The 24,771-nt window shown below is 40.6% G+C and overlaps 2 protein-coding genes across 2 annotated transcripts; one reads left to right on the top strand and one right to left on the bottom strand.

Moving 5' to 3' along the window:
- Positions 1-1,803: 1,803 nt before the first annotated feature.
- znf106b (zinc finger protein 106b) lies at positions 1,804-11,160 on the top strand (the record flags this gene model as incomplete). Its single annotated transcript, XM_083898583.1, has 19 exons — positions 1,804-1,841; positions 1,938-2,915; positions 2,996-3,329; positions 3,417-3,453; positions 3,951-4,105; positions 4,214-4,274; positions 4,859-4,911; positions 5,119-5,516; positions 5,997-6,043; positions 6,146-6,279; positions 6,832-6,957; positions 7,191-7,307; positions 7,431-7,622; positions 8,332-8,394; positions 8,523-8,642; positions 9,057-9,128; positions 9,662-9,733; positions 9,825-9,971; positions 10,449-11,160. 19 exons carry the CDS (start codon positions 1,804-1,806, stop codon positions 10,506-10,508), a joined length of 3,204 nt encoding a protein of 1,067 aa, XP_083754709.1. The 3' UTR covers positions 10,509-11,160.
- Positions 11,161-11,313: 153 nt separating this feature from the next.
- On the bottom strand, positions 11,314-22,881 carry capn3b (calpain 3b). The gene is made up of 23 exons (XM_083898328.1): positions 22,340-22,881; positions 19,385-19,454; positions 19,128-19,246; positions 18,183-18,316; positions 17,912-18,080; positions 16,878-16,961; positions 16,692-16,783; positions 16,464-16,541; positions 15,734-15,894; positions 15,461-15,630; positions 15,344-15,355; positions 14,928-15,136; positions 14,816-14,852; positions 13,920-13,943; positions 13,626-13,712; positions 13,160-13,234; positions 13,015-13,072; positions 12,877-12,944; positions 12,725-12,793; positions 12,567-12,645; positions 12,351-12,467; positions 12,200-12,258; positions 11,314-11,481 (listed from the first exon to the last, which is right to left on the bottom strand). The coding sequence occupies exons 1-23, from the start codon at positions 22,685-22,687 to the stop codon at positions 11,455-11,457; spliced, it is 2,346 nt and encodes a 781-aa protein (XP_083754454.1). The 5' UTR covers positions 22,688-22,881; the 3' UTR covers positions 11,314-11,454.
- Between the last annotated feature and the right edge of the window lie 1,890 nt (positions 22,882-24,771).

Genomic DNA, 24,771 nt, shown 5'->3' on the forward strand with positions numbered 1-24,771 from the left:
ACTCTTTTAACCCCCTGTTGACTCGATTTGCTTAAGTCTTTAATGCTGCTGATTAATCGCCGTGTTTACATATCTGTGCTGTTCTTATTTCAGCCATGGCAAAGGTTCAGCCCTCACCAGGGAATAAAAGCCCTGCGAAGAAAAAGAACCGTAATAACAAATGGAGCGTATTGTGTATTCTGTGTTGCCAGCGCTATCCGAAACATGTAAGTGAAATATATGCACACAGCAGCAGCACTTGATAATGTTTGGTTTTTGAACACACACACACACACACATCCCTTTTAATGACCTGTAATCTCGACACATTCTGTATTTCTCAACTCCAGGAATCCCAGGAGCATATGCACAGTATGCTACATCACCAAGAGCTGGAGACGGTGCTGGGCAAGTGAGTTATATTTTTGTCAGATATTGAAAAAAAAAAAAAAAAACTGTCCATGAATTGATCTCCACACGTCAACAGAAAAACAACAACCATACCGCAGTACTTCTCAGACCCATATGATGATTTATTTGTAGCCACTGCCTCAATATGAAGACTGATGAACACATGATTTCATTGGCAAATCGTTATTATTTATTTAGTAAATCAGGATGATATGTCCAGATCAGATACCTACGTACTGAAGTTAAATTACTTTAAAGCTCACATAGAATGGTCCTGTTGCACATATGTTAGTTATGGAGGTCTACTTACATACATTAACTTGTTTTTATGGTCAAAAACCTCCAAGTTGCTGTAAACGAGCCGATAGAAATCTCTCCTCACTGATGCTCTCCTCAGCCGCGGCGTTTCAGACTGAAATCTCACACCCAGAAGACAGAACTGTGCTGTGATTGGCCAGCCAGCGTAGAGTCTTTCCGAACTGTCTTGTGATTGGCCAATATATATATAATTAGCACACCAGCTCTCAGAAGCGCAGCTCCCCCCTCTGGAACGGTGGATGCACTGCTACTCATTATCAAAACATTGTTTTTAACAATGTTTAAAAATAACTTCGTCACGACTCCCCGCCGCAGTCCCTTTTATGACTTTGACCTGGAGTCAGAAGACACTGTCGCTCGTGAAACACCTCCACAACGGACATTATTCTTCTTCTGCGGTTCAATGTATGCAACCAGATGTGCCCGGACTAGTGCCCGGAGCAGGATGATCTGCTGTTCAGGAGAAATGCTGTTTACGTAACCGGACAGGGTTTTTTTCAGGCTCGCTGAGCCTGAGATTACAATACAACACAGCGTTCTCAGCAATGGCTGAACTGTTTGTTTAGAACCTTCAGGGCTTCATAAATGAGGTAATGTTGCAGATACACACCAGAAAAAACTTAAGCTTAAGCTGAATTGGAACTTCCGGTCTAGGTCCGCTTTAAAAAAGCGGTAATGATAAACCAAAATTAGGGACTGATACCCAGATGTTTAATATCAGATGTTGATACTGTTGTCTGTTTCATTTTTGATGCTCTTTTTTTTTGAGCAGCGACACAGGGAAACATTTATTATATAAATAACTTTCACCCCTTCACACAACTGTCATAGTGAAGTAGGAGATTACATGTTTTTTTTTCAGGATAAGTAGCCCAGGTAAATGTTGGTGTTTTTTGACAATGACAAAAACCCAAACATGTTCTGCTTTTTGTGTTGATGAACAGGAATGCGTTGCATGAATGCTATGTGTGTGAGGTCACTTCCGTGGGTTTACCCGAGTACAGCCAGCACATCGCAACCGCTCAACACGAAGCCAACTTGAGGAGCATGAGCTCAAAGCCTCTGTATCTACGTGACACTTTGACCAGCAGCACCATGAACTACCTCAAGACGAGAAAAAATACTCTAAATACGTAAGAATTTATTTTGCTCGTCTGTTTAAAAAAATCAAAAAGGTATTTTTTCGTTTTTTTAAAACGAGTGCATGTGAACGACTCTTTCCTTCGCAGGAAGAAACCAACATGGAATAATAAGAAGCAGGCGGCGGGTCAGAGGCCGGCAGAAACGCAACAACAAGGAAAATCCGCACAAGTGAACGCGTGGACTAACGGACGGATTCAAACTCACCAGACGGGAGGAAACCACGCTGTCGTCCAAAACAAAGAGAATAAAGTGGCCGGTGTGCGTATAACTTTTTACCAAACGGAAACGGGAGAAGATGCTCGGAATCAGGGTTTTGCTCAAGACTTCCCTCATTCTCCTCACCACAACCAGTTTCCAGTCAATCGGCAGCACACGCAACAAGAGAGACAGTGCGACACACAAGGAAGTGCTCCGGCTGACGCGACTGAAAAAACGTGGTGTGGCCCCGGTCATCGTGACACCGATTACAGGCAGTATACTAGAAAAGTTGTCTTTGATAAAGGCCAGAATGAGTGTGCTGGATCTTCTCGGCCAGGACTCGATGCTTCACATTGTTCCTCTAACTCCGCTCCGGCGAACACATCCACCACCAGCGCAGCTCCGGCGAAGGACGCCAACGGCCCCTCGATGAAGGAAATCAGAAGAGCGCTGGGATTGAGGGAGCCGTGTAGAGCGGAACGCGAAGCGCGAAGGAAGAACAGTGAAGCGGCGAGTCAGACCGCAGCGCCAAAAGAGCCACATTCAGGTGCCGGGACTGCACCTGGTGTCGGTGCTTCCAACGCTGCATCTGCTAATCCGAAGCAGATGGCTTTCAACGCGGGGCGAGAAACGGCTCGGCATAGTGAGGCGGCGTCGGCGGTCGCCGGCGGACCGTCGAACAACAAGAACAAGGTTCGAATTGCCCACAAATCGGGAAAAAGTCAGGAAGTGAAAAAGGCCGGGCTTAAACCGACGCCAAGTAAGTCGCTGCTCGCTCCGTCGGGTGCCAAGAATAAACGGAGCTCGACGGAGATTTGCGGCGAAGTAAAAAGAAAGAAGCAGGACAAGTTCATAGGAAGGCCCAGGTGAGGAAAACACCATCAGGGGGAGCAGCAAATGTATTTGTCATATGTCTGTATTTATGTTGTATATTGTGTTTTCACAGGTTTGGAATCAAGTTGTCCAAACCTTCCTATAACCAAGCTGGCACATCACAACCACAGGACGCTGACCTGCCTCTGTCTGAGGGTTTCCACTGGGACTCGATCCCATACAGTCCTTCAGACGGACACTTGGATTTAGCCGCTCCGGCCCAGGACACGACGGATACCGGCTCCCACAGGGAGACGCAGCCCGATTCTCAGATGCAGGAGCCTTGCACGGCGCAGCGAGGTGACAGGAGCGCTCCCACAGTCGCAGCAGTCCCCATCAAAGTGGAACCAAACCAGGAACGGGAGAATCGAGTTTTGGGAGACGCCAAAAAGCGGCAACACAACGGCGTGAGTAGCATAATATTGTTCATTCGTACACATAATTTGCAAAATGACATTTTTATTGTTGTAAATAAATTGTTCATTTTCTTACAGAGTGATGACTGTGTAAAAACCAAAAGAGCTAACAAAGGTAACTGATGTGCAATTAGTCACTTAAAATATTACAAAGAGCTTTAATGTGTGACCTTCACTGGATTATTTATCATTATTTTCAGTAGAGCTGCAACGAACAATTAATTTCTCAATTAATCGTTTGGTCCATAAAATGTTAAAAAACCTTGATCGGTGTTTGTCAAACCTGGAAATGACGATGTTCTCGTATGTCTTGTTTTGTCCACAAACCAAAATGATTCAGATTTAATGATTTCTTTGTTATGTGGAGCAAAGAAACGAAGAAAATATTCACATTTAAGAAGCTAAAACAATCAGAAATCTTCTTTTAATCATGAAAAAAAGCTTCAAACCGATTAATCAATTTAAATTCAATTAGAGCTATAATCATATTCCCATCACTCATCGTTTGCAAGGCTGTTTAAATACAGCATCAATAAAAAAGAAAAGTACCCACATTTCTGTAAATATAGTATTTACATGGAACACAGACTAAAACCTATTGTTTAAATCCAGGCCAGGATCAGATGGACCAGCTGCTGGCTGTGTCTCTGCGAGAGGACGAGCTGAGCCGCTCGCTGCAGGATTTGGACAAAAGTCTCGTCCAGGCTCGCATCGCCCTGCAAGCTGCATACACGGAAGTCCAACAACTGCTGCTGTTGAGACAGCAGGTACATGTATAATAAAGAAGAAATTATGTCCATATAATATAATCTAAAATATAAAAAAACATGGCTGACCACCTTTTTTTTTCATGAATGTTTCTTTTGCCCATTCAGTTTACTGCTGAGGTCGACAGTCTGAGGACCAAGCGCATTGAGATCCTGCAGGGGATGCAAGGTAACGTTACACCAACTTAGAAACCTCGTATTCGCTAGTATTCGTGAACAATATCTGGATTTCATTACCTAGTCCTGAACTTGTTATTTTTACCCAGACCAATTTTATTTAATCTGTTTAAACAAAATATATGGTATCCAGGAGCAGATCTTCACAGTTCATTGTAAAATATTTAAATTATACATGTTCTGATATTTGTAAAATATTCAAATTCAGCTGACTTCACCCTCTTGTCCAATCGGATTGATGCTCCTTATCCCAGACTTGAGAGACATGACCCTTGCAGCACTGCTGCCCCACTCTCCCTCCCTCCCTGCTCCTCACCCTCACTTTTCTCCCAGCCCACTCAAACATTACATAGGTAACAATATCTTCTTCTTTTGTTTTAGAAGGTTACTCCGCAGCATCCCACGTAGCGGAGACAGCCAGCACCTCATTACCAGACGCTGCTGCTGCTGCTGCTGCTCCTGTTCAACCGAGACTCTCTCCTCGTCCTTCCTCGAGTGCCTTCCTCATATCACCTGGACAGAAATCACCTGCCACAATGATTTTGTCTACTGTCTCTCAACCACACTCACCCTCAGCTGGACAGGCCTATCAGTTTGACTCCTCTAAAGCTGCTGCTGCTGCACCTCAAGTGCCTTTAAACCTCCCCGTGCCCTCATTTCCTTCTGACCGGCTCCCTCCACTGCTGCTCGCGCCACCGCACGTCGCTGCTCTCAAGCTTCCTCTTCCTGCTGCTCCCACACTTCCTCCTCCTCCTCCTCCTGCTGCTGCTGCTGCTGTTCCCACGCTTCCTACTGCTGCCTCTACACCGACGAACACTAAATCATCTGCCAGGCAGCAGGCGCAAGAGTCAAAGAAGGGGTTAAAGGACTGTGCAAAGACGGCAAGGAAAGCACAGGAAGCAGTGTGGACGGTCGAGAGTGATTCTCAGGAAGAGACGGAGCGGAATCGAACTAAAGGAAGACGGTCGGCGTCGGGGAAAACTGTTCCTGCAAGAGACGGAAAGACGACCGCCGCAGTAGTGCCACTGAGCAGCGACGGTAATGAGAGCGACGATGACTCTGTCAAAATGATGGAGCGGTCCGACCTGGTCATAGACCTTGAAGAATCGGAAGACGAGGACTCGACTGACGCCGTCTTGGATGTTCCCCTTAAAAAAGAGTCTCCGCAGAATCCAGAATCAAGTCTGGAGTTGTGTTCTGCAAGCACACAGACGTCTCAGCAACAAGAAGACAGGTGAGTAGAGCTCTGAAATTTTCGTTCAAACGTTTTTTGGATCACCTATACATTTGTTTGTGTTTTCCATTAAAGGTCACATTTATTCATCAAAAGAGTTGCAAAATGAATAGAAAATATAGTCAAGACATTGACAAGATTAGAAATACTGAGTTTTTAACATTGCACAAGGGTTTTCTAATCATCCAATAGCCTTCTAACACGATTAGCAAACACAATGTACCATTAGAACACTGGAAATAGGCCTCTATACACCTATGTACATATTCCATTAAAAACCTGACGTTTGCAGCTAGAATAGTCATTTACCACATTAACAATGTAGAGAGTGTATTTCTGATTCGTATAATGTTATATTCATTGAAAAAAAAGTGCTTTTTTAAAAAAAAATAAGGACATTGCTAAGTGACCCCAAACTTTTGAACAGTATTGCATGTCTTATTTGAAATATGACCAACCTTTTTCTTCTTGATCTCTCAGAAAAGTTCCCATTAAGTTGCCAGTCAAAGATGAAAAAGCTCCCGTCGGTGAGGAAATGTTTCTCTTTCTTTCATTAAAAAAAAAAAAGCATACAAAAATGAAGGTGTTGGAAACATATCAAGTGTTTTTTTGTTTTTTTTTAATCACAGAGTATGTCGAAGACGTGGAACCGTCGTTGGGAGTGTTCCAGAATCACGCGGGGCCCGTCCACGCCCTGCAGATCCACGGAGGCATGTTGTACACGTGTTCGGGAGACAACACGGCGCGGGCCTACTGTCTGGTGGTGAGTTACTCCTACTTTACAAATACCCTACTGTTCAAAAGTTTTAGGTCACTTAGAAATGTCCTTATTTTTGAAGAAAAAGCACTTTTTTTCCGATGAATATAACATTAAATGAATCAGAAATACTCTATACATTGTTAATGTGGTAAACGACTATTCTAGCTGCAAACGTCTGGATTTTAATGGAATATGTACATAGGTGTATAGAGGCCCATTTCCAGTGTTCTAATGGTACATTTTTGCTAATCGCGTTAGAAGGCTATTGGATGATTAGAAAACCCTTGTGCAATGATGTTAGCACAGCTGAAAACAGTTTTGCTGGTTCTTATTTTGAATAAAAATCATAATTTCTAATCTTGTCAATGTCTTGACTATATTTCCTATTCATTTTGTCAACTCTTTTGATGATTAAAAGTGTGACTTTTAATGGAAAACACAAAGAAATTGTAGAGGTGACCCTAACACTTTTGAACGGTAGTGTACCTGGTATCAAAAACCAAATAATCCAGCACTCATTTAAACCCACTATGTTCCTCATTAATGCATTTCCAGACCAGGGAGTGTAAGGCGGTGTTTGACGGTCACACACACAAAGTCAACTGCCTGCTGGTGACATCGCTCCCTGCTCGCCTCTTCACGGGATCCAGCGACGAGACTGTGTGCTGTTACAGCTTAAAGGTGCGAACATCTGGTCCGAGATCCTTAACAAGCTGTTATTCATCTATTGCTATGCACAGACTCATTTATTTAAATTGTAGCCTTTGCTATAGCTTTAAAATACCAGTAATGGACCAACAGAACCAGCTAAAACTATACACACATGCCTGTAAGCCTAGTACCCTCTCTAGTTTAGTTTCCTGTGTTTTTAATGCTTTAATTTTCTTTTTAACACACAAACACACACTCTTTAGTCAAAGAAGTGCCTGGAGAAGATCTCTTTACCAGACCGAGTGCTGTGTCTGCAAATAGCCTGGAACACTTTGTACATCGGACTCGCCAACGGATCAGTCGCCACCTATGATTCTAAGGTAGTTTACTCAGGTTTAAGTATTGTTAATGTAAATTTTTTATTTTCCGATCAATCATTCTCATGTACACTTACGAGGATCGTCGCCTCCCTCTCTAACTCTCACGCGTCATATTCTCGTCAGACTCTGAAACAGCTGGATGCGTTCGATTGCCACGGCCCCCGAGGCGTGAGCTGCCTGGCCACGGCGCAGGAGGGAGCCCGTCGCCTGCTGCTGGTCGGCTCCTACGACAGCACCATCAGTGTACGGGACTCCAGGAACGGCCTGCTGCTGCGCTCGCTGGAGGGTCACTCCAAAACTGTGCTGTGTATGAAGGTGAGGGACTGAGTCTCTTTGGGGTCACCTATACAGTTTTTTGGGGTGTTTTCCATTAAGAGTCACACTTTTATTCATCAAAAGTGTTGCAAAATGAATAGAAAATATAGTCAAGACATTGACAAGATTGGAAATATTTTTTTTTTAATTCAAAATAAAAATTTCATTTAATGTATTTAATTATGAAATTATTTAATTAATTATTATTCAATCAATTAATTAATTAATTATTTATTTATTTATTTATATATTTAATTATTTATTTATTTATGTATTTAACTAATTAATTAATCAATTAATTAATTAATTGATTAATTAATTAATTAATTAGAAATGTAATTAGAACATTAGAGAGATGGTTGCTGGAAATGGGCCTCCATACACCTATGTACACATTCCATTAAAAACCAGACGTTTGCAGCTAGAATAGTCGTTTACCACATTAACAATGTATAGAGTGTATTTCTCATTCATTTAATATTATATTCATTGAAGAAAAAAAAAAAGGTGCTTTTCCTTCAAAAATAAGGACATTTCTAAGTGACCTCACTTTTGAACGGTAGTGCAAATCTAAATAATCGTTAACTCGGGTTACTTGTCTATAGATATGATTTTAAAAGGTTAATTTTTATCCTCTAAATAATATTTAAACATTTGCAGCAGATTCTCCGACATGAACGTATTAGTAATCGGTCGTGTTTGTCTCCAGGTGGTGAACGACCTGGTCTTCAGCGGCTCCAGTGACACGTCGGTTCACGCTCACAATATTCATGTAAGTGTTTGATGAGTAATCATTTTAAAATGTACCCTGTATGTTTCATTGTCTTTATTAGAAATGAGTGTTGTCAGCCTTTTATATATGTATATAAATATTATTATTTTTATTTTTTTTTGTTGTAGACGGGCGAGTTGATTCGGATCTACAAGGGTCACAATCATGCCATAACGTCAATCTCCATCTTGGGTAAAGTGATGGTCACATCCTGTGTGGATAAGCTGGTGCGAGTGTATGAGCTACAGGTATTTACACGTCCTCCAAGCTGTTTTCTACAAGGTTTTTGACATACACACTTATGGATTTTGGTCAATATTCCCCTTACTGACAGACAGTGATATAAATATATAAATATACATAGTGCAACCAACTATTAATCAGTCAAGTTTGGACACGCCTTCTCATTCACTGTTGTTTTTTATTACTTTTTAAAGTGTAGTTTAATAATGAAGACAAATGAACATACATGACATTATGTAATAAACAAAATAAAAGTGTTTTTAAAACAAAATGTGGCCACTCTGAATAATCTAAAATATAATTTTATAATTTTATAACTTTATATTAACTATTTGTGACTATGTGAAAACGTCATTTGTGTTTGTATATACAAAGATATTTTATAACTTTGTATCTTTGACCTGTTTATTTCTTCCTAGTCCCACGACCGCCTGCAGGTGTACGGCGGTCACAGTGACATGGTGATGTGCATGTCCATCCATAAGAGTGTGGTAAGTCAGTCCATTCTTGACCATTCTTTTTGGAGGAGGTTACTTTAAAAAAAATAAATATATATATATATATATATATATATATATATATATATATATATATATATATATATATATATATATATATATATATATGTATATATATGTATGTATGTTTGTATATATGTATGTGTATATGTATGTATGTTTGTATATATATATGTTTATGTATATGTATATGTGTATATATGTGTGTATATATGGATATGTGCATATATATGTGTGTGTGTATGTATATATGTTTATGTATATGTGTTTATATATGTATATATATGTGTATATATGGATATGTGCATATATATGTGTGTGTATATATATGTATATACGTATATATGAGTGTGTGTATATATGTATATGTGTAGCTATGTATATGTGTGTATATATACATATATATGTGTGTGTGTGTGTGTGTGTATATGTGTGTGTGTATAAATATACATTATTATATGTATACAAATAAAGGCTGAATGTTTTGTTTTATTCCTTATTTCTAGATCTACACCGGCTGCTATGATGGCAGCATTCAGGCAGTCAAGCTAAACTTGATGGAAAACCACCGCTGCTGGGTGAGGACTGAGCTTTGAAGAACAATGATTCTTCTTCAATATATGACTTTTTCCCCCCCCTTTGTCTAACTAACATCTGTCTCTCGTCCAGTGGCATAATTGCTCTCTGATATTCGGCATGGCAGAGCATCTGGTGCAGCATCTTTTAGGAGATCACACCAACAGGAACCTGCAGATGGTCAAGTGTCGCTGGAGAGACTGCAGCTCCTTCTTCAGCACTCAACACTCGGTTCAGCAGGTGACGGAATAATGGATCATTTTGTTAAGCCCTGCCCCCCCCCCCAATTTAGAGGATATGGCCTTTGACGATCATGATTGTTTTAGGCTGATTTTGAACAGATTATCCTGTAGAGTGAGGGGTTAACAGACATGATTTGAGCATCAACGAAAGTCTCCCCGATATCAAACTGACCGTCCTCCTCCGTGTCTGTTTACATTCTGAAGTCTGAGGTTTGTGTGAGATCACCTACTCCCTAAAATCGTTCGATTAATCATCAAAGTGTGTGGTCGTGCGTCTGGACTGGATCGTCTAAGTCTGCTGTGCTTTCTCAGAAAGACTAAAACGTTGAAAATCGGGTCTGCGGTCTCTCATGTCACGTCAGATTTGCAAAATCCTCTATAGTGTGTGGGGCAGACTTTATAAGCATGAGGCTTTTTATTCAGCAAAAAAACATGAAAACTCTTCTCAGTCCGATGATGTTCTTCCTTCCCACAGGAGCTGCCGGTTCACATGCAGCGCCACGTGGAGAACGACAGTAAATTCAGTCATGACTGAAGTGGACGACGCAGATGATGCTGGGACTTTCATCCATTACAGTATTTCAGCTTTTTGTCTCTCATTTTGTCAAAAGGAAAGGATTTCCAGTTGTATGGAGGTCACATACTTTGCATCATTGAATCTCTTTTTTGGGAAATAATTTGCCATTAAAATGAGTCTTGTTTACATACATCAAGAAAGGTTGCTAGGTTGCAGCTTAATGGGCTTCTTTCAAATTCCATCTTCACGCTTTGTTAGTGATTTTAAACCTTCACAAATGAGATTTTCCTTTAATCCCTTGAGCTGAACTATCACAGGTCATTGATGCTGGTGCTGATGGAGTTGGTGCTTTATAAAACATTCAGTCCCTTGCCGTCGAGAATTTCATTCTGACGTCTTCCACAGTGTTGGAGGGATCATTTTATCGGAACTCGAACAGAGAAACGGTTTACTGTTAAAAATGTATAACGTGTTTGTGTGTCTAAATATTACAAAATCATCAAGTCGGGTTTCTTTTCTTTTTTTTTTGTCATGTTATCTTTTCTGACTCCATAGTTTGAGTTTCCTTCATTAGACTCTCGTCTATGGTCACTCCTGCACGTGAGAGAACTTTGATCATGAGAGAATTATTTACAAAACCTGCTGCTGAACATGCTTGAAAACTGCTCTTTTTCCCGGGCAGCAATCGAAAGAAGTGAACATTGTGTGATGTAATACTTTGTGGTTTCATTTGTAATTAATACATACTGTGTGTGTACAGCAATAAACGGACAGACATCAGAGTAATTCTTCTTAAAAAAAAAAGACGAGGCTGATTCAGTGCTTTGACTCGCGCGCAATGATTGTCTGTTTATATCGTTTACGTTCACATTCACAGGCTCTTCTTCGCACACTCTGTAACTGCCTCTGTAAATATGAGCGTGAAAGTCCGCAGCTGCGTCAGGTTTGTGGAAAGCGGTCGATTTTAAGAGTACATGGTCAGCTGGAGCCACTGCAAAGACACAGACAAAGAATATGTTTATCAGTATGAGTGAAATAGTCTTAAAGGTGCATTATGTAATAAATCTGAAGCAACCATAAAATCCTCCTAATATGTCACATAGACTCTGGTATAATATTCATATAACAAACTGAACTCACCAGCAACAGTACAGCCAAAATATTCGCATTAAAAAAAATATTTTGCAGACTGCAAATCATGTTTTTTGGCATGTGGCGCAACCTACCGCCGTCTACCAATCATTGCAGTCGGTAGAGTCTCAGCTGCCGAGCAACCACGGGTTGCCAGTTTCGTCTGAGCTACAACGGCGGAGAAAAACGAAACCTAAAAGACCTCGGTATTTTTGAATTTGAGTGTAGTAACCGTTTTTGGCCACATTCTTACATATGGCGCCTTTAAAATAAACAACTGCAGGTTTAAATGCAAGGCTTGAAGATCACAGTGAAAACAAAATGGCGGTAATGACACGCGATTGTGTATATCAGAGTGTCGTTGATACAGTTTTGAGACTGAATTAGCGAAAACAAGGAAACGTTAGCTTATTTTTTGTAGTCATTGAATAAATTAGGGACTATTACAGGTCCCTTAGACCATAACTGACTTCTTTTTTTTACTAATTTAAATCATGTTGCATACAATAAAACTAACTAACTAATAAAAATAACACCAAATCTTGAAGATCAGAAGGATAATATATGATGTACTGTACCTCCAGGGTGTTGAGTTTGATGATTCCGTCTCCGTCTTTGTCAAAGGCATTGAAAGCTCCTGCAAGAGAATCAACACGTTCATCTATGTTTTTTATTGAAACCTTGAGCTCATGTAGTTTGAGGCTGAGCTCCATGTGTTCCTGTACTCACTGAACATGCCCTCCAGCCTCACGAAACAGCAGATGTAACTGTCAAAGTCGATGTTGAGGTGTTCGTCCGAGTAGCGCATGGCTATGATGTCGTAGAGCTGTTTGTTGAGGTGGAAACCTTCACGTGGAGAACCGAAGAAACCCGAAGTCATTGCGTGATTTATAGGATGTGGCAAATTAGAAAAGCCGGGACGGGGGGAGGAGCTGAATCGCTCACCTGCGTCGTTGACGGCGTTCCTCATCTCGAAACTGCTGATTGAGACACTTTTGTCTTTGTTGTATCGCTTGAAGATCAACTGTAAACAAGAAGACACTGATGTTAGGTTAAAACTAAACAAGTAAAGTTAAATTAAAAGTGACTGGAAAACACTGGACCTGCCACTCCTTGATCTTCTTCCACATGTGATTGAACTCCTGCAGGTTCAGCTTTCCTGTGCCATCCGTCTGGAAGACGTGCAGTCATAGAAAAACCCAAAGTACAGTTTTTGATCGAGTGCCACTTTCACACTTTGTCTCTGAAAGGATACGTCCATTAAAGCGATCATGCTGCGACACGTCTCCAGGCTGAAACCTTCTTCCGACTTTATTTCACTATCTGTGGGAAAAAGTAACGTGGTTTGAGACCGATTACACCAATGACGGCTCGTCTTTTCCGGCACACTCACGTTTGGCGAGGACGTTCTTCATGATGGTCTTGAGTTCATTGGCACAGATCTGCATGTCCTGGTGGGGAAAGCACGTTTTGTGTCAACTCAAATTAAAACACACTGCGTCCACCCGGCCATCGTCCTCGGTCTCACTGGTACTCACGTCGCCAGAAATCTGTTTGTAAATGGCCCTGAAATGTTTTTCCTCGTCGGTCTCCTCGGGTTCGAGCGGTTTATGCTGAGGATATTGAAACAAAAATGAAGAAAAATAAGACACTTGTTGCTGGAAATAATAGTAAGAGTAAGAAAATGGTATCATCTGCATAGAGAATGATCTGAACTTTCAAACTTGTAGATTCAAATAGATTTTTACAAGTTTGTGTCTGTGCATTTCCTCACTCTACCACAGGAGAGCAGCACATGCACAACTAAACCGAGCACTCGAGGGAAAACAGGTGCAGCTGAGCCACTTGAGATCATTTGGCTTCAAACTTGGTTTTTATTATTCCCAGTGATGTTATTTGACCTAGTCAAGATTGCATTACAGAGTCATCGGTGCCAGGCAATTATGATGAGGTCAAAGGTCACAAAATTGCCATCAACACACACATTCACGTTGAACTCTGTACCTTTGGTTTCTTCCTCCTTTCCCCTTGAATGCCGTCATGCTCGATCTCTTTGTTGGCGCGCGCTCTGTCTGACACAAACACAATAGGCTGGCATGTAGTAGGTAACGGTCGGGGGTTTTTGAGCGGAGAGAAGGAAAGTTAAAAGACAAAGAAAACAGAAAAGAGAAAGTTAATATAGATCTTCCACGATATAGAATCTGTATTTTCAATGGTGGCAAAAAAAAAGCTGCCAACAAAGCTGACATGTGACAGACGGACGGATGAAGCAGCGGGGGGGAGCAGAGCGTGCTTTACCTTTCCTTTCTTTTTCTTGCCTTGCTGATTCCAAATAAGACAAGGAGGAACGGGAGGATGAAATGAGATGAAAAGGAGGGAAAAGAAAACACTCAGACGTTGAGGTCTGTTAGTCAAACTTGTGAGGAGAGAAATGAGTGAAAAACACGTGCGTTGGGAAAAGATGGAAATTTCAAGTGCAAAAGTTTGGATGAAAACTCGGAGTTACAGTGATATTGCAGCGTGAAAGCAGATAGTAGTCACAGTGGTTTCCACATAGCGCTATGGGTAGCTAGCTAGCTAGCTAGCTAGCTAGCTACGTAGTGTAATGGCAAATTCAAGCTGCCCAACACCCCTTTCCTAACACAAGATACCAGGTCCTTTTGTGTATTCAAACTAGGATGTCTAGACTCAACTTTGCACCTAAATACAACATCCTGTAGGATACCTAAGGATTGATACCTGCAATAGACAATGGGGTTTGAAAGCACGGCCTGGAGGAGCAGACCCCTACAACAGACAAAGGGATGTGAGAGGGGTGTTCCTTAGGTATAAAGCTTTAGCTCTTGCCATGCTCTGGGTCTTTCTTCATCTTCAACCACTCGTGAGTTGATTGACCTTTTCTTTGCAAAAAAGAATAAATCCTTGTCGGCCGGCAGAAGTCTCTATTTCATTCTTTACCAACAGCAGCAGCAGAGAATTTCCAAAACAGTATCTAGCTAGCTAGCTATGATCACCATGTGATATTTTTTTTGTATTTACACTTTTCTTTGGTGTACTATTTTCATCTTGTGAGCACCCGTTGACAGTTTTTGTCTTGGAGATGCGCCTGCGTAATTTCCCCACTGCAATATTGGTCACAGTTATTCAAATAAATCCACTTTGTCCCTCCCACTTCTTTTAATCAACTTGCAAACCTGCGTTTGGCCGGTCTCGATGGTGTTCTCCGCTTCCCTGTGGTGAAAAACGAACCCATTAGGGATTCCTACGACGTGATGACGGTGCTATATTTTGTACGTTATGTCTTACTCGGACGTGCTCTTCTTCTCAGAGAAAACCCTGAGGATGTATTCGCCCTCCTCGTGGGGCTCAAAGGTCGTGGGGATGATGGCGTACTCCCCGGGAGGCAAACAGAAGCGCTCGGTCACCTCTCGTAGATTAATGTAGGTTTTGCATTTCGCTATGGAGGCTGTGTACAAGAAGAAATCCTTCTGTAGATGTTGATCCTCCCCAAGCATCTGTGGGTATGGCAGAGAAAGATGGACATAGTGAGATGTAGAAGGTTCTCTCAGGTTCTCTATTTTCCCTGAGGTACTTTATGTCTCCATTAGTTTGATATTATGGATGAGCAGTCGTATGGACAAGCTCATTAGTCAGGGCCAAGGGCCATGAGTAAGATGGAAGTTGGAAATGGAAAGTAATGTCCTTCACTGAGGTGGCCATACCTCCTCTGGTACCTGCAGAGACACACAAGGACATGAAAGAGGAAGTTTAACTCAAGTGGATGCAGATTTGTGTGAAGATACCAGGAGGAAAAAGTGGCCGTGTTTAAGTTCTTGTACCTCGTAGATAGAAAACCCGACGGTGAGGAATTTAGCTCCTTGGAAGCGTTGCTTCCGTCGGCCTTTCTGCATCAGAGCCACGACGACGGTGCAGCCCACCTTTCCATCCTCTGGTTCATCGTCCTCCTCGTAAAGCTGCATCCGGTACTGAGGGTTTGTCCAAAATGTGTCTGGGAAAACACAAGAAATTAAGTCTCCAGAGTTGGAGTTTTATGATGAGACTTAAAGATACATGGTGGAGGCCTAGCTACCAAAAAAAAAGCCAAGACCTACTTGGGAAGTTCCTGCAGCCGCCAGCAGAGCTTCCTCTCACCCAGCGACCCTCGTTGACCGATACAGTCCAGCTGTGTCTTTCGTCACCCTGCAGGGCGTCGGGGGTCAGATTACACATCTCGAGTTTGGTGAAGTTCCTCTTGAACTCGTCGAAAGACATCCTGGAGGGGAACACGAAAGAGGAAGCAGGTAGGAGAAGGACTTTATCTTCTTCTTCCATCTTTTTTTGGAATGGGTCACTTCCCATGGGGGGGGGGGGGGTGTATTATTCTTTATAGATTGTAATTTGGGCTACATGAACTTTGTGACTGTACATAAGTACAAAATTTACGTATCTGTACTTTACTTTGTTATTTGTATTTCGAGCAACTTTTACTCCACTATCTTTTTTTTACTAAAATCAGAAGAAGAGTTGGTAATGGTCTTTAAGTGTCTTGCTCAAAGACACATATAGGCGAGCAGAGTCAGGAATTGAACCCACAACCTTCCAGTTGAAAGACAACTCGCGCTACCACTGTGTTACCATGGCTCAATCCTTTCTTAATACTTTTAATTCTAAAACTTTGGTACATTTTATGTCAGAAAATTACTTTTGATACTTAAATGTCATATACTTCAAGACTTTTACTTAAGTAATATTATTTAAAAAAGTGACTTCAACTTCTACCAAAGTCAAAAGTGATTCATAAATGGACCAAAATTAAATAAACGTCTTAACACTCTCACTTACCAGAACTCACTGGTCTCTACCGTCTGTTTTTTCAAGTTCTCCTTATCTGCGATGGAAATAGTCGACCACTCCTCTGAACTATGGAAAAATAAAACCACATCGATTAAAACCGCGTGAACATTCTTTGGCTGCAACTTTCTCACTCGGACCTGAGACGTGCAGCGAGTGACACATTATGTATCAGGGCCACAGCAACACTGTCAAAGCTCTGAGGCAATAAATTCTCACCTTGCATTCCACGGCCCCTTCCACAGCACGCGGCCCCAAGGGTTGCGCAGGCGAATCAGGCGGATTCTGGAGTCCTTTGCAACTTCATCGCACTGACAGTGACAAGTCGTTAGTTTTAGTGGGAAAGTGCATCATGTACATGTTTTGCTTGTTTTGCAGTTACAGCGAGACAACATTTAACTGTACCTCCTCCAGGCCTATGATGGAGTAGGCATGACCTCTGATCAGGCCCTGTGCAGTTCGAGTCTCCAGTTCACTGGCTGAGACAACCTGAGAGGTACAACATACATAAATATATACATACACATAATGTCAAGAGGAAATATTTAGTACCAAGTGCAACTAAATTGTTAAATATTCAAATTATGACACGGTTAAACTCTTGAGTTGAACACTATGGTATGGATGGATTTATCTACACTCTTAATAATAAAAGTGCTAAGTAGAACCATATAAGGTTCTTTGGCTTGTCCAAGTAGGAGAACCCTTTAAGGTTCTACCTGGAACCCTTTTGTACGAAGGAGTATTAGGGCCAACCCAAAAAAAAAAAAAAAACAGCAAAAAAAAAAAAAATCTGTCACAAAAAAAAAATCCAGGCAAAAAAAAAAGTCAGGCAAAAACAAAAAATCCAGCTCAAAAACAAAAAATCCAGCTCAAAAAAAAAAAGTCAGGCAAAAATCCGGCTCATGAAAAAAAATCCGGCTCATGAAAAAAAAAAAAAGTCAGGCAAAACAATTTTTTGGGCTCATAAAAAAGAAATCAGGCAAAAAATTTTTTATCTGGCTCATAAAAAAAAAAAGTCAGGCAAAGCAAAAAATGTCGGTTGGTTGGCCCTAATACTCCTTCGTACTTTTGGAGGGTTCCACCAAGAACCCTTTTAAAACCCTTTATTCATGAAAAGGGTTTTAAAAGGTTCTCTGGATCAAAATGGTTCTTACTGGAACCATTAGTGTTACCAAGAACCATTTGCTTATGAAAAACCCTTTCCAGAAGAAAGGGTTTTTCATAAGCAAATGGTTCCAGGTAGAACCTCAGCCCTTGTAGAAGAACCCTTTTGGAACCCTTATTTCCCAAGAGTGTATGATAAAATTTATACGATGGTTAAAAGTTTAAAACGATTTACAAGTGGGATAGCAAAAGTCAAACTCAGGTTGGATAATGTTACACTTCCTGTATTATTCCGCGCTCTTATTCGACCGTAGTCTCCACCACCCACTCACGTCGATGGAGCAGCCCATCAGCGAGCCTCTCTCGAGCGCCTTCCTCATGATGCTGTAGAGATCTTTGGGCGCTTCGACCAAGTCAAAGAACTCGGTGACTCCACCCGTGAAATCCTCCATGGCCTCCAGTGTGTTCCCGCCTTTCAGGGCCTCATAAGACCCGTGCAACCTGAGAGAGAGAGAGAGAGTCAGAGGTCAGTCATTCTGTCAGTGCACTGACCTGTTGTTTGTTTGTTTTCTGAGCCATAGATTTTTAATAGACTTATCTTACTTTGCGTAAGCCTTCTCCAGAAGAGCGCTCCAGAACTCGTTCTTCCTGAAGGACTTGGTGAACACCAGCTTGTTGTTGCAGGTGGGAATGCGGTCGTCCACCACCACGTCCACCCACTCCCCGTAACGCCAGAACTGAAAAGCACAGCACAAGGTGAACACACCTTCGATAATAATTTGTGAATTATTTCTTGGCCGAAATGTTAAATTGATTACTTTTAGATCTGAAATATCTGGAAAAAATAATATTTGTATACTGGTAAAACTGTATAAAATTCACTCCACTGCCACTTAACACAAGACCAACAGTTACTAAATAAATAAAAGTCTAACCTACTGTATAAATACCATTTTGGTTGTTATTTTAAAATCCAACACACAAAACAATATCACACTGAAAACTGATAAATTCTCATGCAGGCATTTGGAAAATAAGTAAGATTTTATCTGGAAAATGTTTGTCAAATAGTGCAATTTGTAAATTGTGTTATTTTTGTATCCCTTCAATAATGAATGATTTATTCTAATCCAATTAAAACCTGATAATGAAAGATGAAACCCTTGAAAAATTATACATTATGAAAATTGTAATTACTTGAAAGAGTATTAGGGCCAACCAAAAAAAAAAAACATCCGAATTTTTTTTTTTAAATGCGGCACTAGAAGAAAAAAAAAGTCAGGCAAAAAAAAATAAATCATGCAAAAAAAAAAATCCAGCACAAGAAAAAAAAAAGTCCGGTCCAAAAAAAAAAAATCATTCACAAAAAAAAAAATCATTCACAAAAAAATAATTTTTTTCAGCTGTTTTTTTTTCTTTGGGGTTGGCCCTAATCCTCCTTCGTAAATTATGTATATTCAGCAATTACTCAAAAACTTAAAACCCAAACTGAGTCACTGCAAAAAAAACACAGGGGAATGATTTTGAGCAAGTCGGAATTTTAGAAACCTGGAAGTGGAAGATGCCGGCGTAGTTCTCAGTGAAGCTCTGATCTCTTGGAATCACTCTGTACAGCAGCTTCTCGTTCAGCGTCAGACAGGCGATGGCAGCGAGCAGCCAGCAGTCACCTGTCAGGAGCAGTTACATGTTTATTTTTCTTATTGTCTTGTATACTGAACATACAGGCTTAACAAAGAAAATTAGAAAATCTGTGAAAAAGTATTGGAGGAAATGCAGTTACTTTACAACTCAAACTCCAAAATTACCCAATTCTCCTTGACAGATGTCAGTCCTGTTGGCTCCATCTATGATGAAGTGAGGGCTTTGACAAATTTCCTGTTATAAAAAAAAAAAAATTGGGTATATTTATATATTTTATATATTCACCACGATTTAAAGGTGCATTATGTAATAAATCTAAATCAACTGGCCATGAAATCCTCCTAATATGTCACAGAGACTCAGGAATAATGTTCATATAACAAACTGAACTCACCAACAACAACAGTACAGACAAAATATTTTGCAGACTGCAAATCATGTTTATGTTTTGAAATCATGTTTTTGGAATGTGGCGCCACCTACCGCCGTCTACCAATCAGTGCAGTCAGTAGAGTCTCAGCTGACGAGCAACCACGGGTTGCCAGTTAAGTCAGAAAACGAAACCTAAAAGACCTCGGTATTTTGAAATTGAATGTAGTAACTGTTTTTGGCCACATTTTTTACATATGGCGCCTTATCTAGATAAGTGATAATATCGTATAATGTCCCATTTATTGATTTGGCAGGTAAATGTTTTAATGTTAATAAAGTTCTTCGCTCAGTACAAAAATTGTATTTATCGTTTTCTGCAGTGGTCAACATTTGAGCGTCGTAACGATTTAAAACCTGCTTGACGTGATTTACGATGCACGCACTTGACCCTGAAACCGGAAACGAGTTGGAGCGTTTTTCCCAGACTGTGCTGGACGTTGGACCGCGATGGCTCGTTCCTCAGCATTGGCTGCATATTTATGAAAAGTCAGCTGTTGGAGGTCAGCGGGTCACGACTCTTTAGTCACTCTGGGCAAGTGCTAATGCTGCGCTGAGCACCTCACCTCATAACTACATGACGCTGTCAGGGCAGCGAGGTTGACAGCTTCAGTAGGAATCTGGAACCTTCTCTTCTGACAAATTAAACAGCTGTCATCAGGGATATATTTATGCTTTTAAAGCCATATTATTGGTTGTTGTCATGGAAGCAATTTCATGTCATGGGAATAAATGGGTGATTTTTTAACCTCTGGATTTGGAAGGACAATGGAAAAGGTCCAACCTATGAACTTTGCAAGAAATGGCTTAGTATCCCATTTGTTCCCAGGACATTAAAAACATTAAAAATAAAGATTGGCTCTTATTCAGAGTGTATTTACATGATACCTTGGCAGAAACCTAAGTCCTGTAATGACACATCTGACCATAACTACAGCTGTAGAAATGCCGCCTCATGTTCCATATTTAGAGCGGACACCTGTGCTGACCCCTTGATGTGACTCGTGTATCGCTGATCTCATGTCAGTGTTTTTCGAGGCAATTTCATCAGCCGTTAATGCAGCAATTACAGTTTCATGTTGCGCTGGGTTTCAACGAAGCAGAAATTTGAAATTTAATATTGTTTTGGTCTCGTTCGTTTGCAAATAAACAACGTTCTTCTTGTGTAAGTGAATGGTCAACAAGCGAAGGAAATACAATTATTTGCATTATTATGAGTTAGCATGAAGCTAGGATCAGTTAGCTTAATTTTTAGCGTTAAAAAGGGAATGGAGTGGAGAAGTGCTAGCTTAACTCTCCCCTGGGTATTAAAATATATTATCAGCATTTCTAAATCTCACAAATTAACAGTTTTAACAGTGGACAAATATAGTTTGTTTATTCAGGTTGACTGTGTCCTCTTCTAGTATTGGCGCTAAGCTAACCTAAGACAGGCTAAGCTGTCAGACACATAAATGAGTTATCTGTCGCTTGCTGAACACAATTCTACATATTAAAACTATATATTTTTTTAAAATATATATGCTTGTTTTCAAAGTAGAGAGTAATTAAAGGTGCATTATGTGATAAATCTAAAGCAACTGGCCATAAAATCCTCCTAATATGTCACAGAGACTCATATAACTTCATATAACAAACTGAACTCACCAACAACAACAGTACAGTTGCAATATTTGCATTAAAAAAAAAATATTTTGCAGACTGCAAATCATGTTTATGCTTTGAAATCATGTTTTTGGCATGTGGCGCCACCTACCGCCGTCTACCAATCATTGCAGTCAGTAGAGTCTCAGCTGCCGAGCAACCACGGGTTGCCAGTTACGTCAGAAAACGACACCTAAAAGACCTCTGTATTTTGAATTTGAATGTAGTAACCGTTTTTGGCCACATTCTTACATATGGCACCTTTAAAATAACACTATTTTTCAATATTTGTGGTAATTTATGTTTGTGTGTACAATAGTAATGATACAAGTGGTATTACATGAGGTGTTTTTGTGGCATGTATTGATTGAATTTTATTCATAAGTTTATCATAAAATGGTTAATGATCTGTATTCATATAGCCATACGCTCTATCACACATTTTTCATCTTGGTTGGAGTTTGAGTTTGCATGTTCTCCCCTGTGTTTGTGGGTTTTCTACAGTTTCCTGATGCAAAATTTGGGGATTAGGCAAATTGGACCATCTAAACTGTCCATAGGTGTGAGTGGATGGTTGTTTGACTGATAAACTGGTGACCTTTTGCCCTATGTCAGCACCCCTTAAGTGTTAGTCTATCAGTGTTTACATTTGTCATATATGGGACATATAGTATGTCTATGTATAATGGCTGCATTTCAGACCCATTTGCTGTCAGAGTTTTTCCAATAAACCAAACGTCAATCAACGATGCGTGTTTTTAACAACATGTGAAAACCTGAGCCCAACGCTGCTCAGACACTATGCTGCCCACTCATGGCAGAGAATGTTCCTCGATCAGCTGTTTGTGATTGTAGAAGGTGATAACCTTGAAGAATGCACCCACAGCTATTCAGCCCAATCAACAAAGTGACATCCAATCTGTGCGCGGCGGAGTAAGTGATGAGACACACGTACAGATTTGAGCGGAGAGCATTCGCAAACACGTTGTGAGTGTATCTTGGGCCTTCACTAATGGGCGCGATAATGATGAAAGACTGGCACTCACCGAGGGCCGCTTCCACTCAAACTTCATGGCAGGACTGTGGCTGTAGAAGAGCGAGGATTCATTGGCAGGGAACAGGGGGTCCTCGAACAGAACCTTCTTCTGCACGTATTTGTCCCGCAGCTCCAGAAATGTCTTCAGGCGCTTGGCATCTTTGACCGTCTCATTTCGGCTCAGAATGGCAGAGTAGATGGAGTTTGCCCCAGCAGTGGGATAATCGGCTTTTTCTTCAGGCTCGAATGACGCTTCACTTTCAAGGAGCACTTTCACCTTTGTCTCTTCCACAACTGGCACTCTCTTGTCAGCTTTTCTCTCCCCCATCTTATGAGCCTTTACCTTCGTCTTTGGCATTTCTATTCCGGAGAGCAGTTTAGTTCCTTACTTGTAGAAACAGAGAATGAACTTGCAAAACAGCCCAAAGAAACTTCCTGTGCCCTCCTCCCTGACTCTGGTGATCACTTTTAGTTCCTTTTAAAATACTGTGGACAGTCCCCAGCCAGCATGCGGCTTCTCGCACTCACACAGTCACTGTTGTGTGCATGCACCTAAATATAGGCCTCTTTTAAGGAGGGGAGGAGGCTTCTCAGAGAGAGACCCTGACCGTCAGGGGTGTTGTCTGAAATATATACCATGAATGCACTTTGCTATCACAAAAATCATTAAAAAGTACTGTCATGGAGGTCATAAGAGGTGGTGAGAATGATCATTAACCAAGCACGGATATTTTTTTGTACTCCTTATTTTATTAGGAAGTTAAACCGAGACTAAAGTTTCTTTTAAAAGTCAGACTTTGCCAAGAAAGGAACATTTCAGCATCGCATGTGCACATGGACTACAACATTAAAGGTGCATTATGTAATAAATCTAAAGCAACTGGCCATAAAATCCTCCTAATATGTCACAGAGACTCAGGAATAATGTTCATATAACAAACTGAACTCACCAACAACAACAGTACAGACAAAGTATTTGCAATTAAATAAATATTTTGCAGACTGCAAATCATGTTTATGTTTTGAAATCATGTTTTTGGCATGTGGCGCCACCCACCAAGCATTGCAGTCAGTAGAGTCTCAGCTGCCGAGCAACCACGGGTTGCCAGTTACGTCAGAAAACAAAACCTAAACAACCTCAGTATTTTGAATCTGAATGTAGTAACCGTTTTTTGGCCACATTCTTACATATGGCACCTTTAACATTAGAATCAGAAAACAAGAGAACAAAGCAGATCATTTTAACTTTTTTTTTAATTACACTCAAAGCTTTTGAGACATTGCTTCACGTTATTCCACAACTCTGACAGTTGCTTATTATATTTATCCAATGTCAAATGTTAATACAACTTAGATAATCGGTCACATTTGTGTGGCTGCGTATCACAAGGTAAATTCGATGAATATATTCATACTGTGTGTAATGACTAAAATGTGCGATGCATTAAAGAAAGAAATATGGACATTAAAATATTCTGAATTTTCCATATGATTTTTATTATTATTAATAATATTATTATGCATTGGTTGTTTTCTTAGCTGGGTTGAGATGTGTTGCATGAATTTGATGTGTCACTTCCCTTGCACCCCTTGGATTAATGATAGCTACACTGACACCTAGTGGTAAAATAAGGTATTTGACATTATTTCCTTTCCAATGGTAGGATGTGGCCACACAGTGGACCATTAGGTTAATTGGACACTCTGAACTGACTGTAGGTCATAAATGGTTGCTCCTCCTCATCTGTCTTTGATGTGGGTTGCTATGGTTACTGTGTTAGGCAAATTCATCTGCCTTTGATAAGTGCAAGAGAGATTGTACACGGCGTTCCCATTGATAATGAATGGGGGAACAAGCTGTATGATTATTTTTTTTACTTTAAATTTGGATGTGAGAAAGAACTGGAATTCAGAAGGAGGCAGTGTCTGCCAACTGACGTTAAAGACCACCAGCACTGACCGACATTTACAGACTTCCCAGTGGTAAGGGGCCATCTGAACACAGGCACGCCCCGACATACTCTGTGCAGTGGAACATGTGTCTAACTCATTAATTATTAATGGTCTTACATATCATACAGTATATTCACATGCCTGGCAGGTCAGAAAGTATCGAAGCATATACCTACCAAAACATTTTGTTTACACGTTATAATAAATTAAATAGTCTCATCCTGAGGTGAAATGTTTCACAGTGTGGTTAGTTTCACATTTATCATAAGTTATCTCATTATAAATAGGCTTCTCCTGCTCAGTAGCAGCAGCATCTTATCATTAAATTCGTATTATTAAAATTGGCATACAAATCAGAACTGGAAAATGTTATAAAATAAGGGTAAATACGTAAATGTGGTGCATGTTGCTGAAGGGGGATGGCACAAACAAGACCTGGCAACCAGAGTGAGAAGCCACGGTATGGTAGCCACAGTTAGCCGCAGCCCT

This window comes from Microchirus variegatus (genome assembly GCF_963457635.1).
Source record: "Microchirus variegatus genome assembly, chromosome: 12".
Lineage (NCBI taxonomy): Eukaryota > Metazoa > Chordata > Actinopteri > Pleuronectiformes > Soleidae > Microchirus > Microchirus variegatus.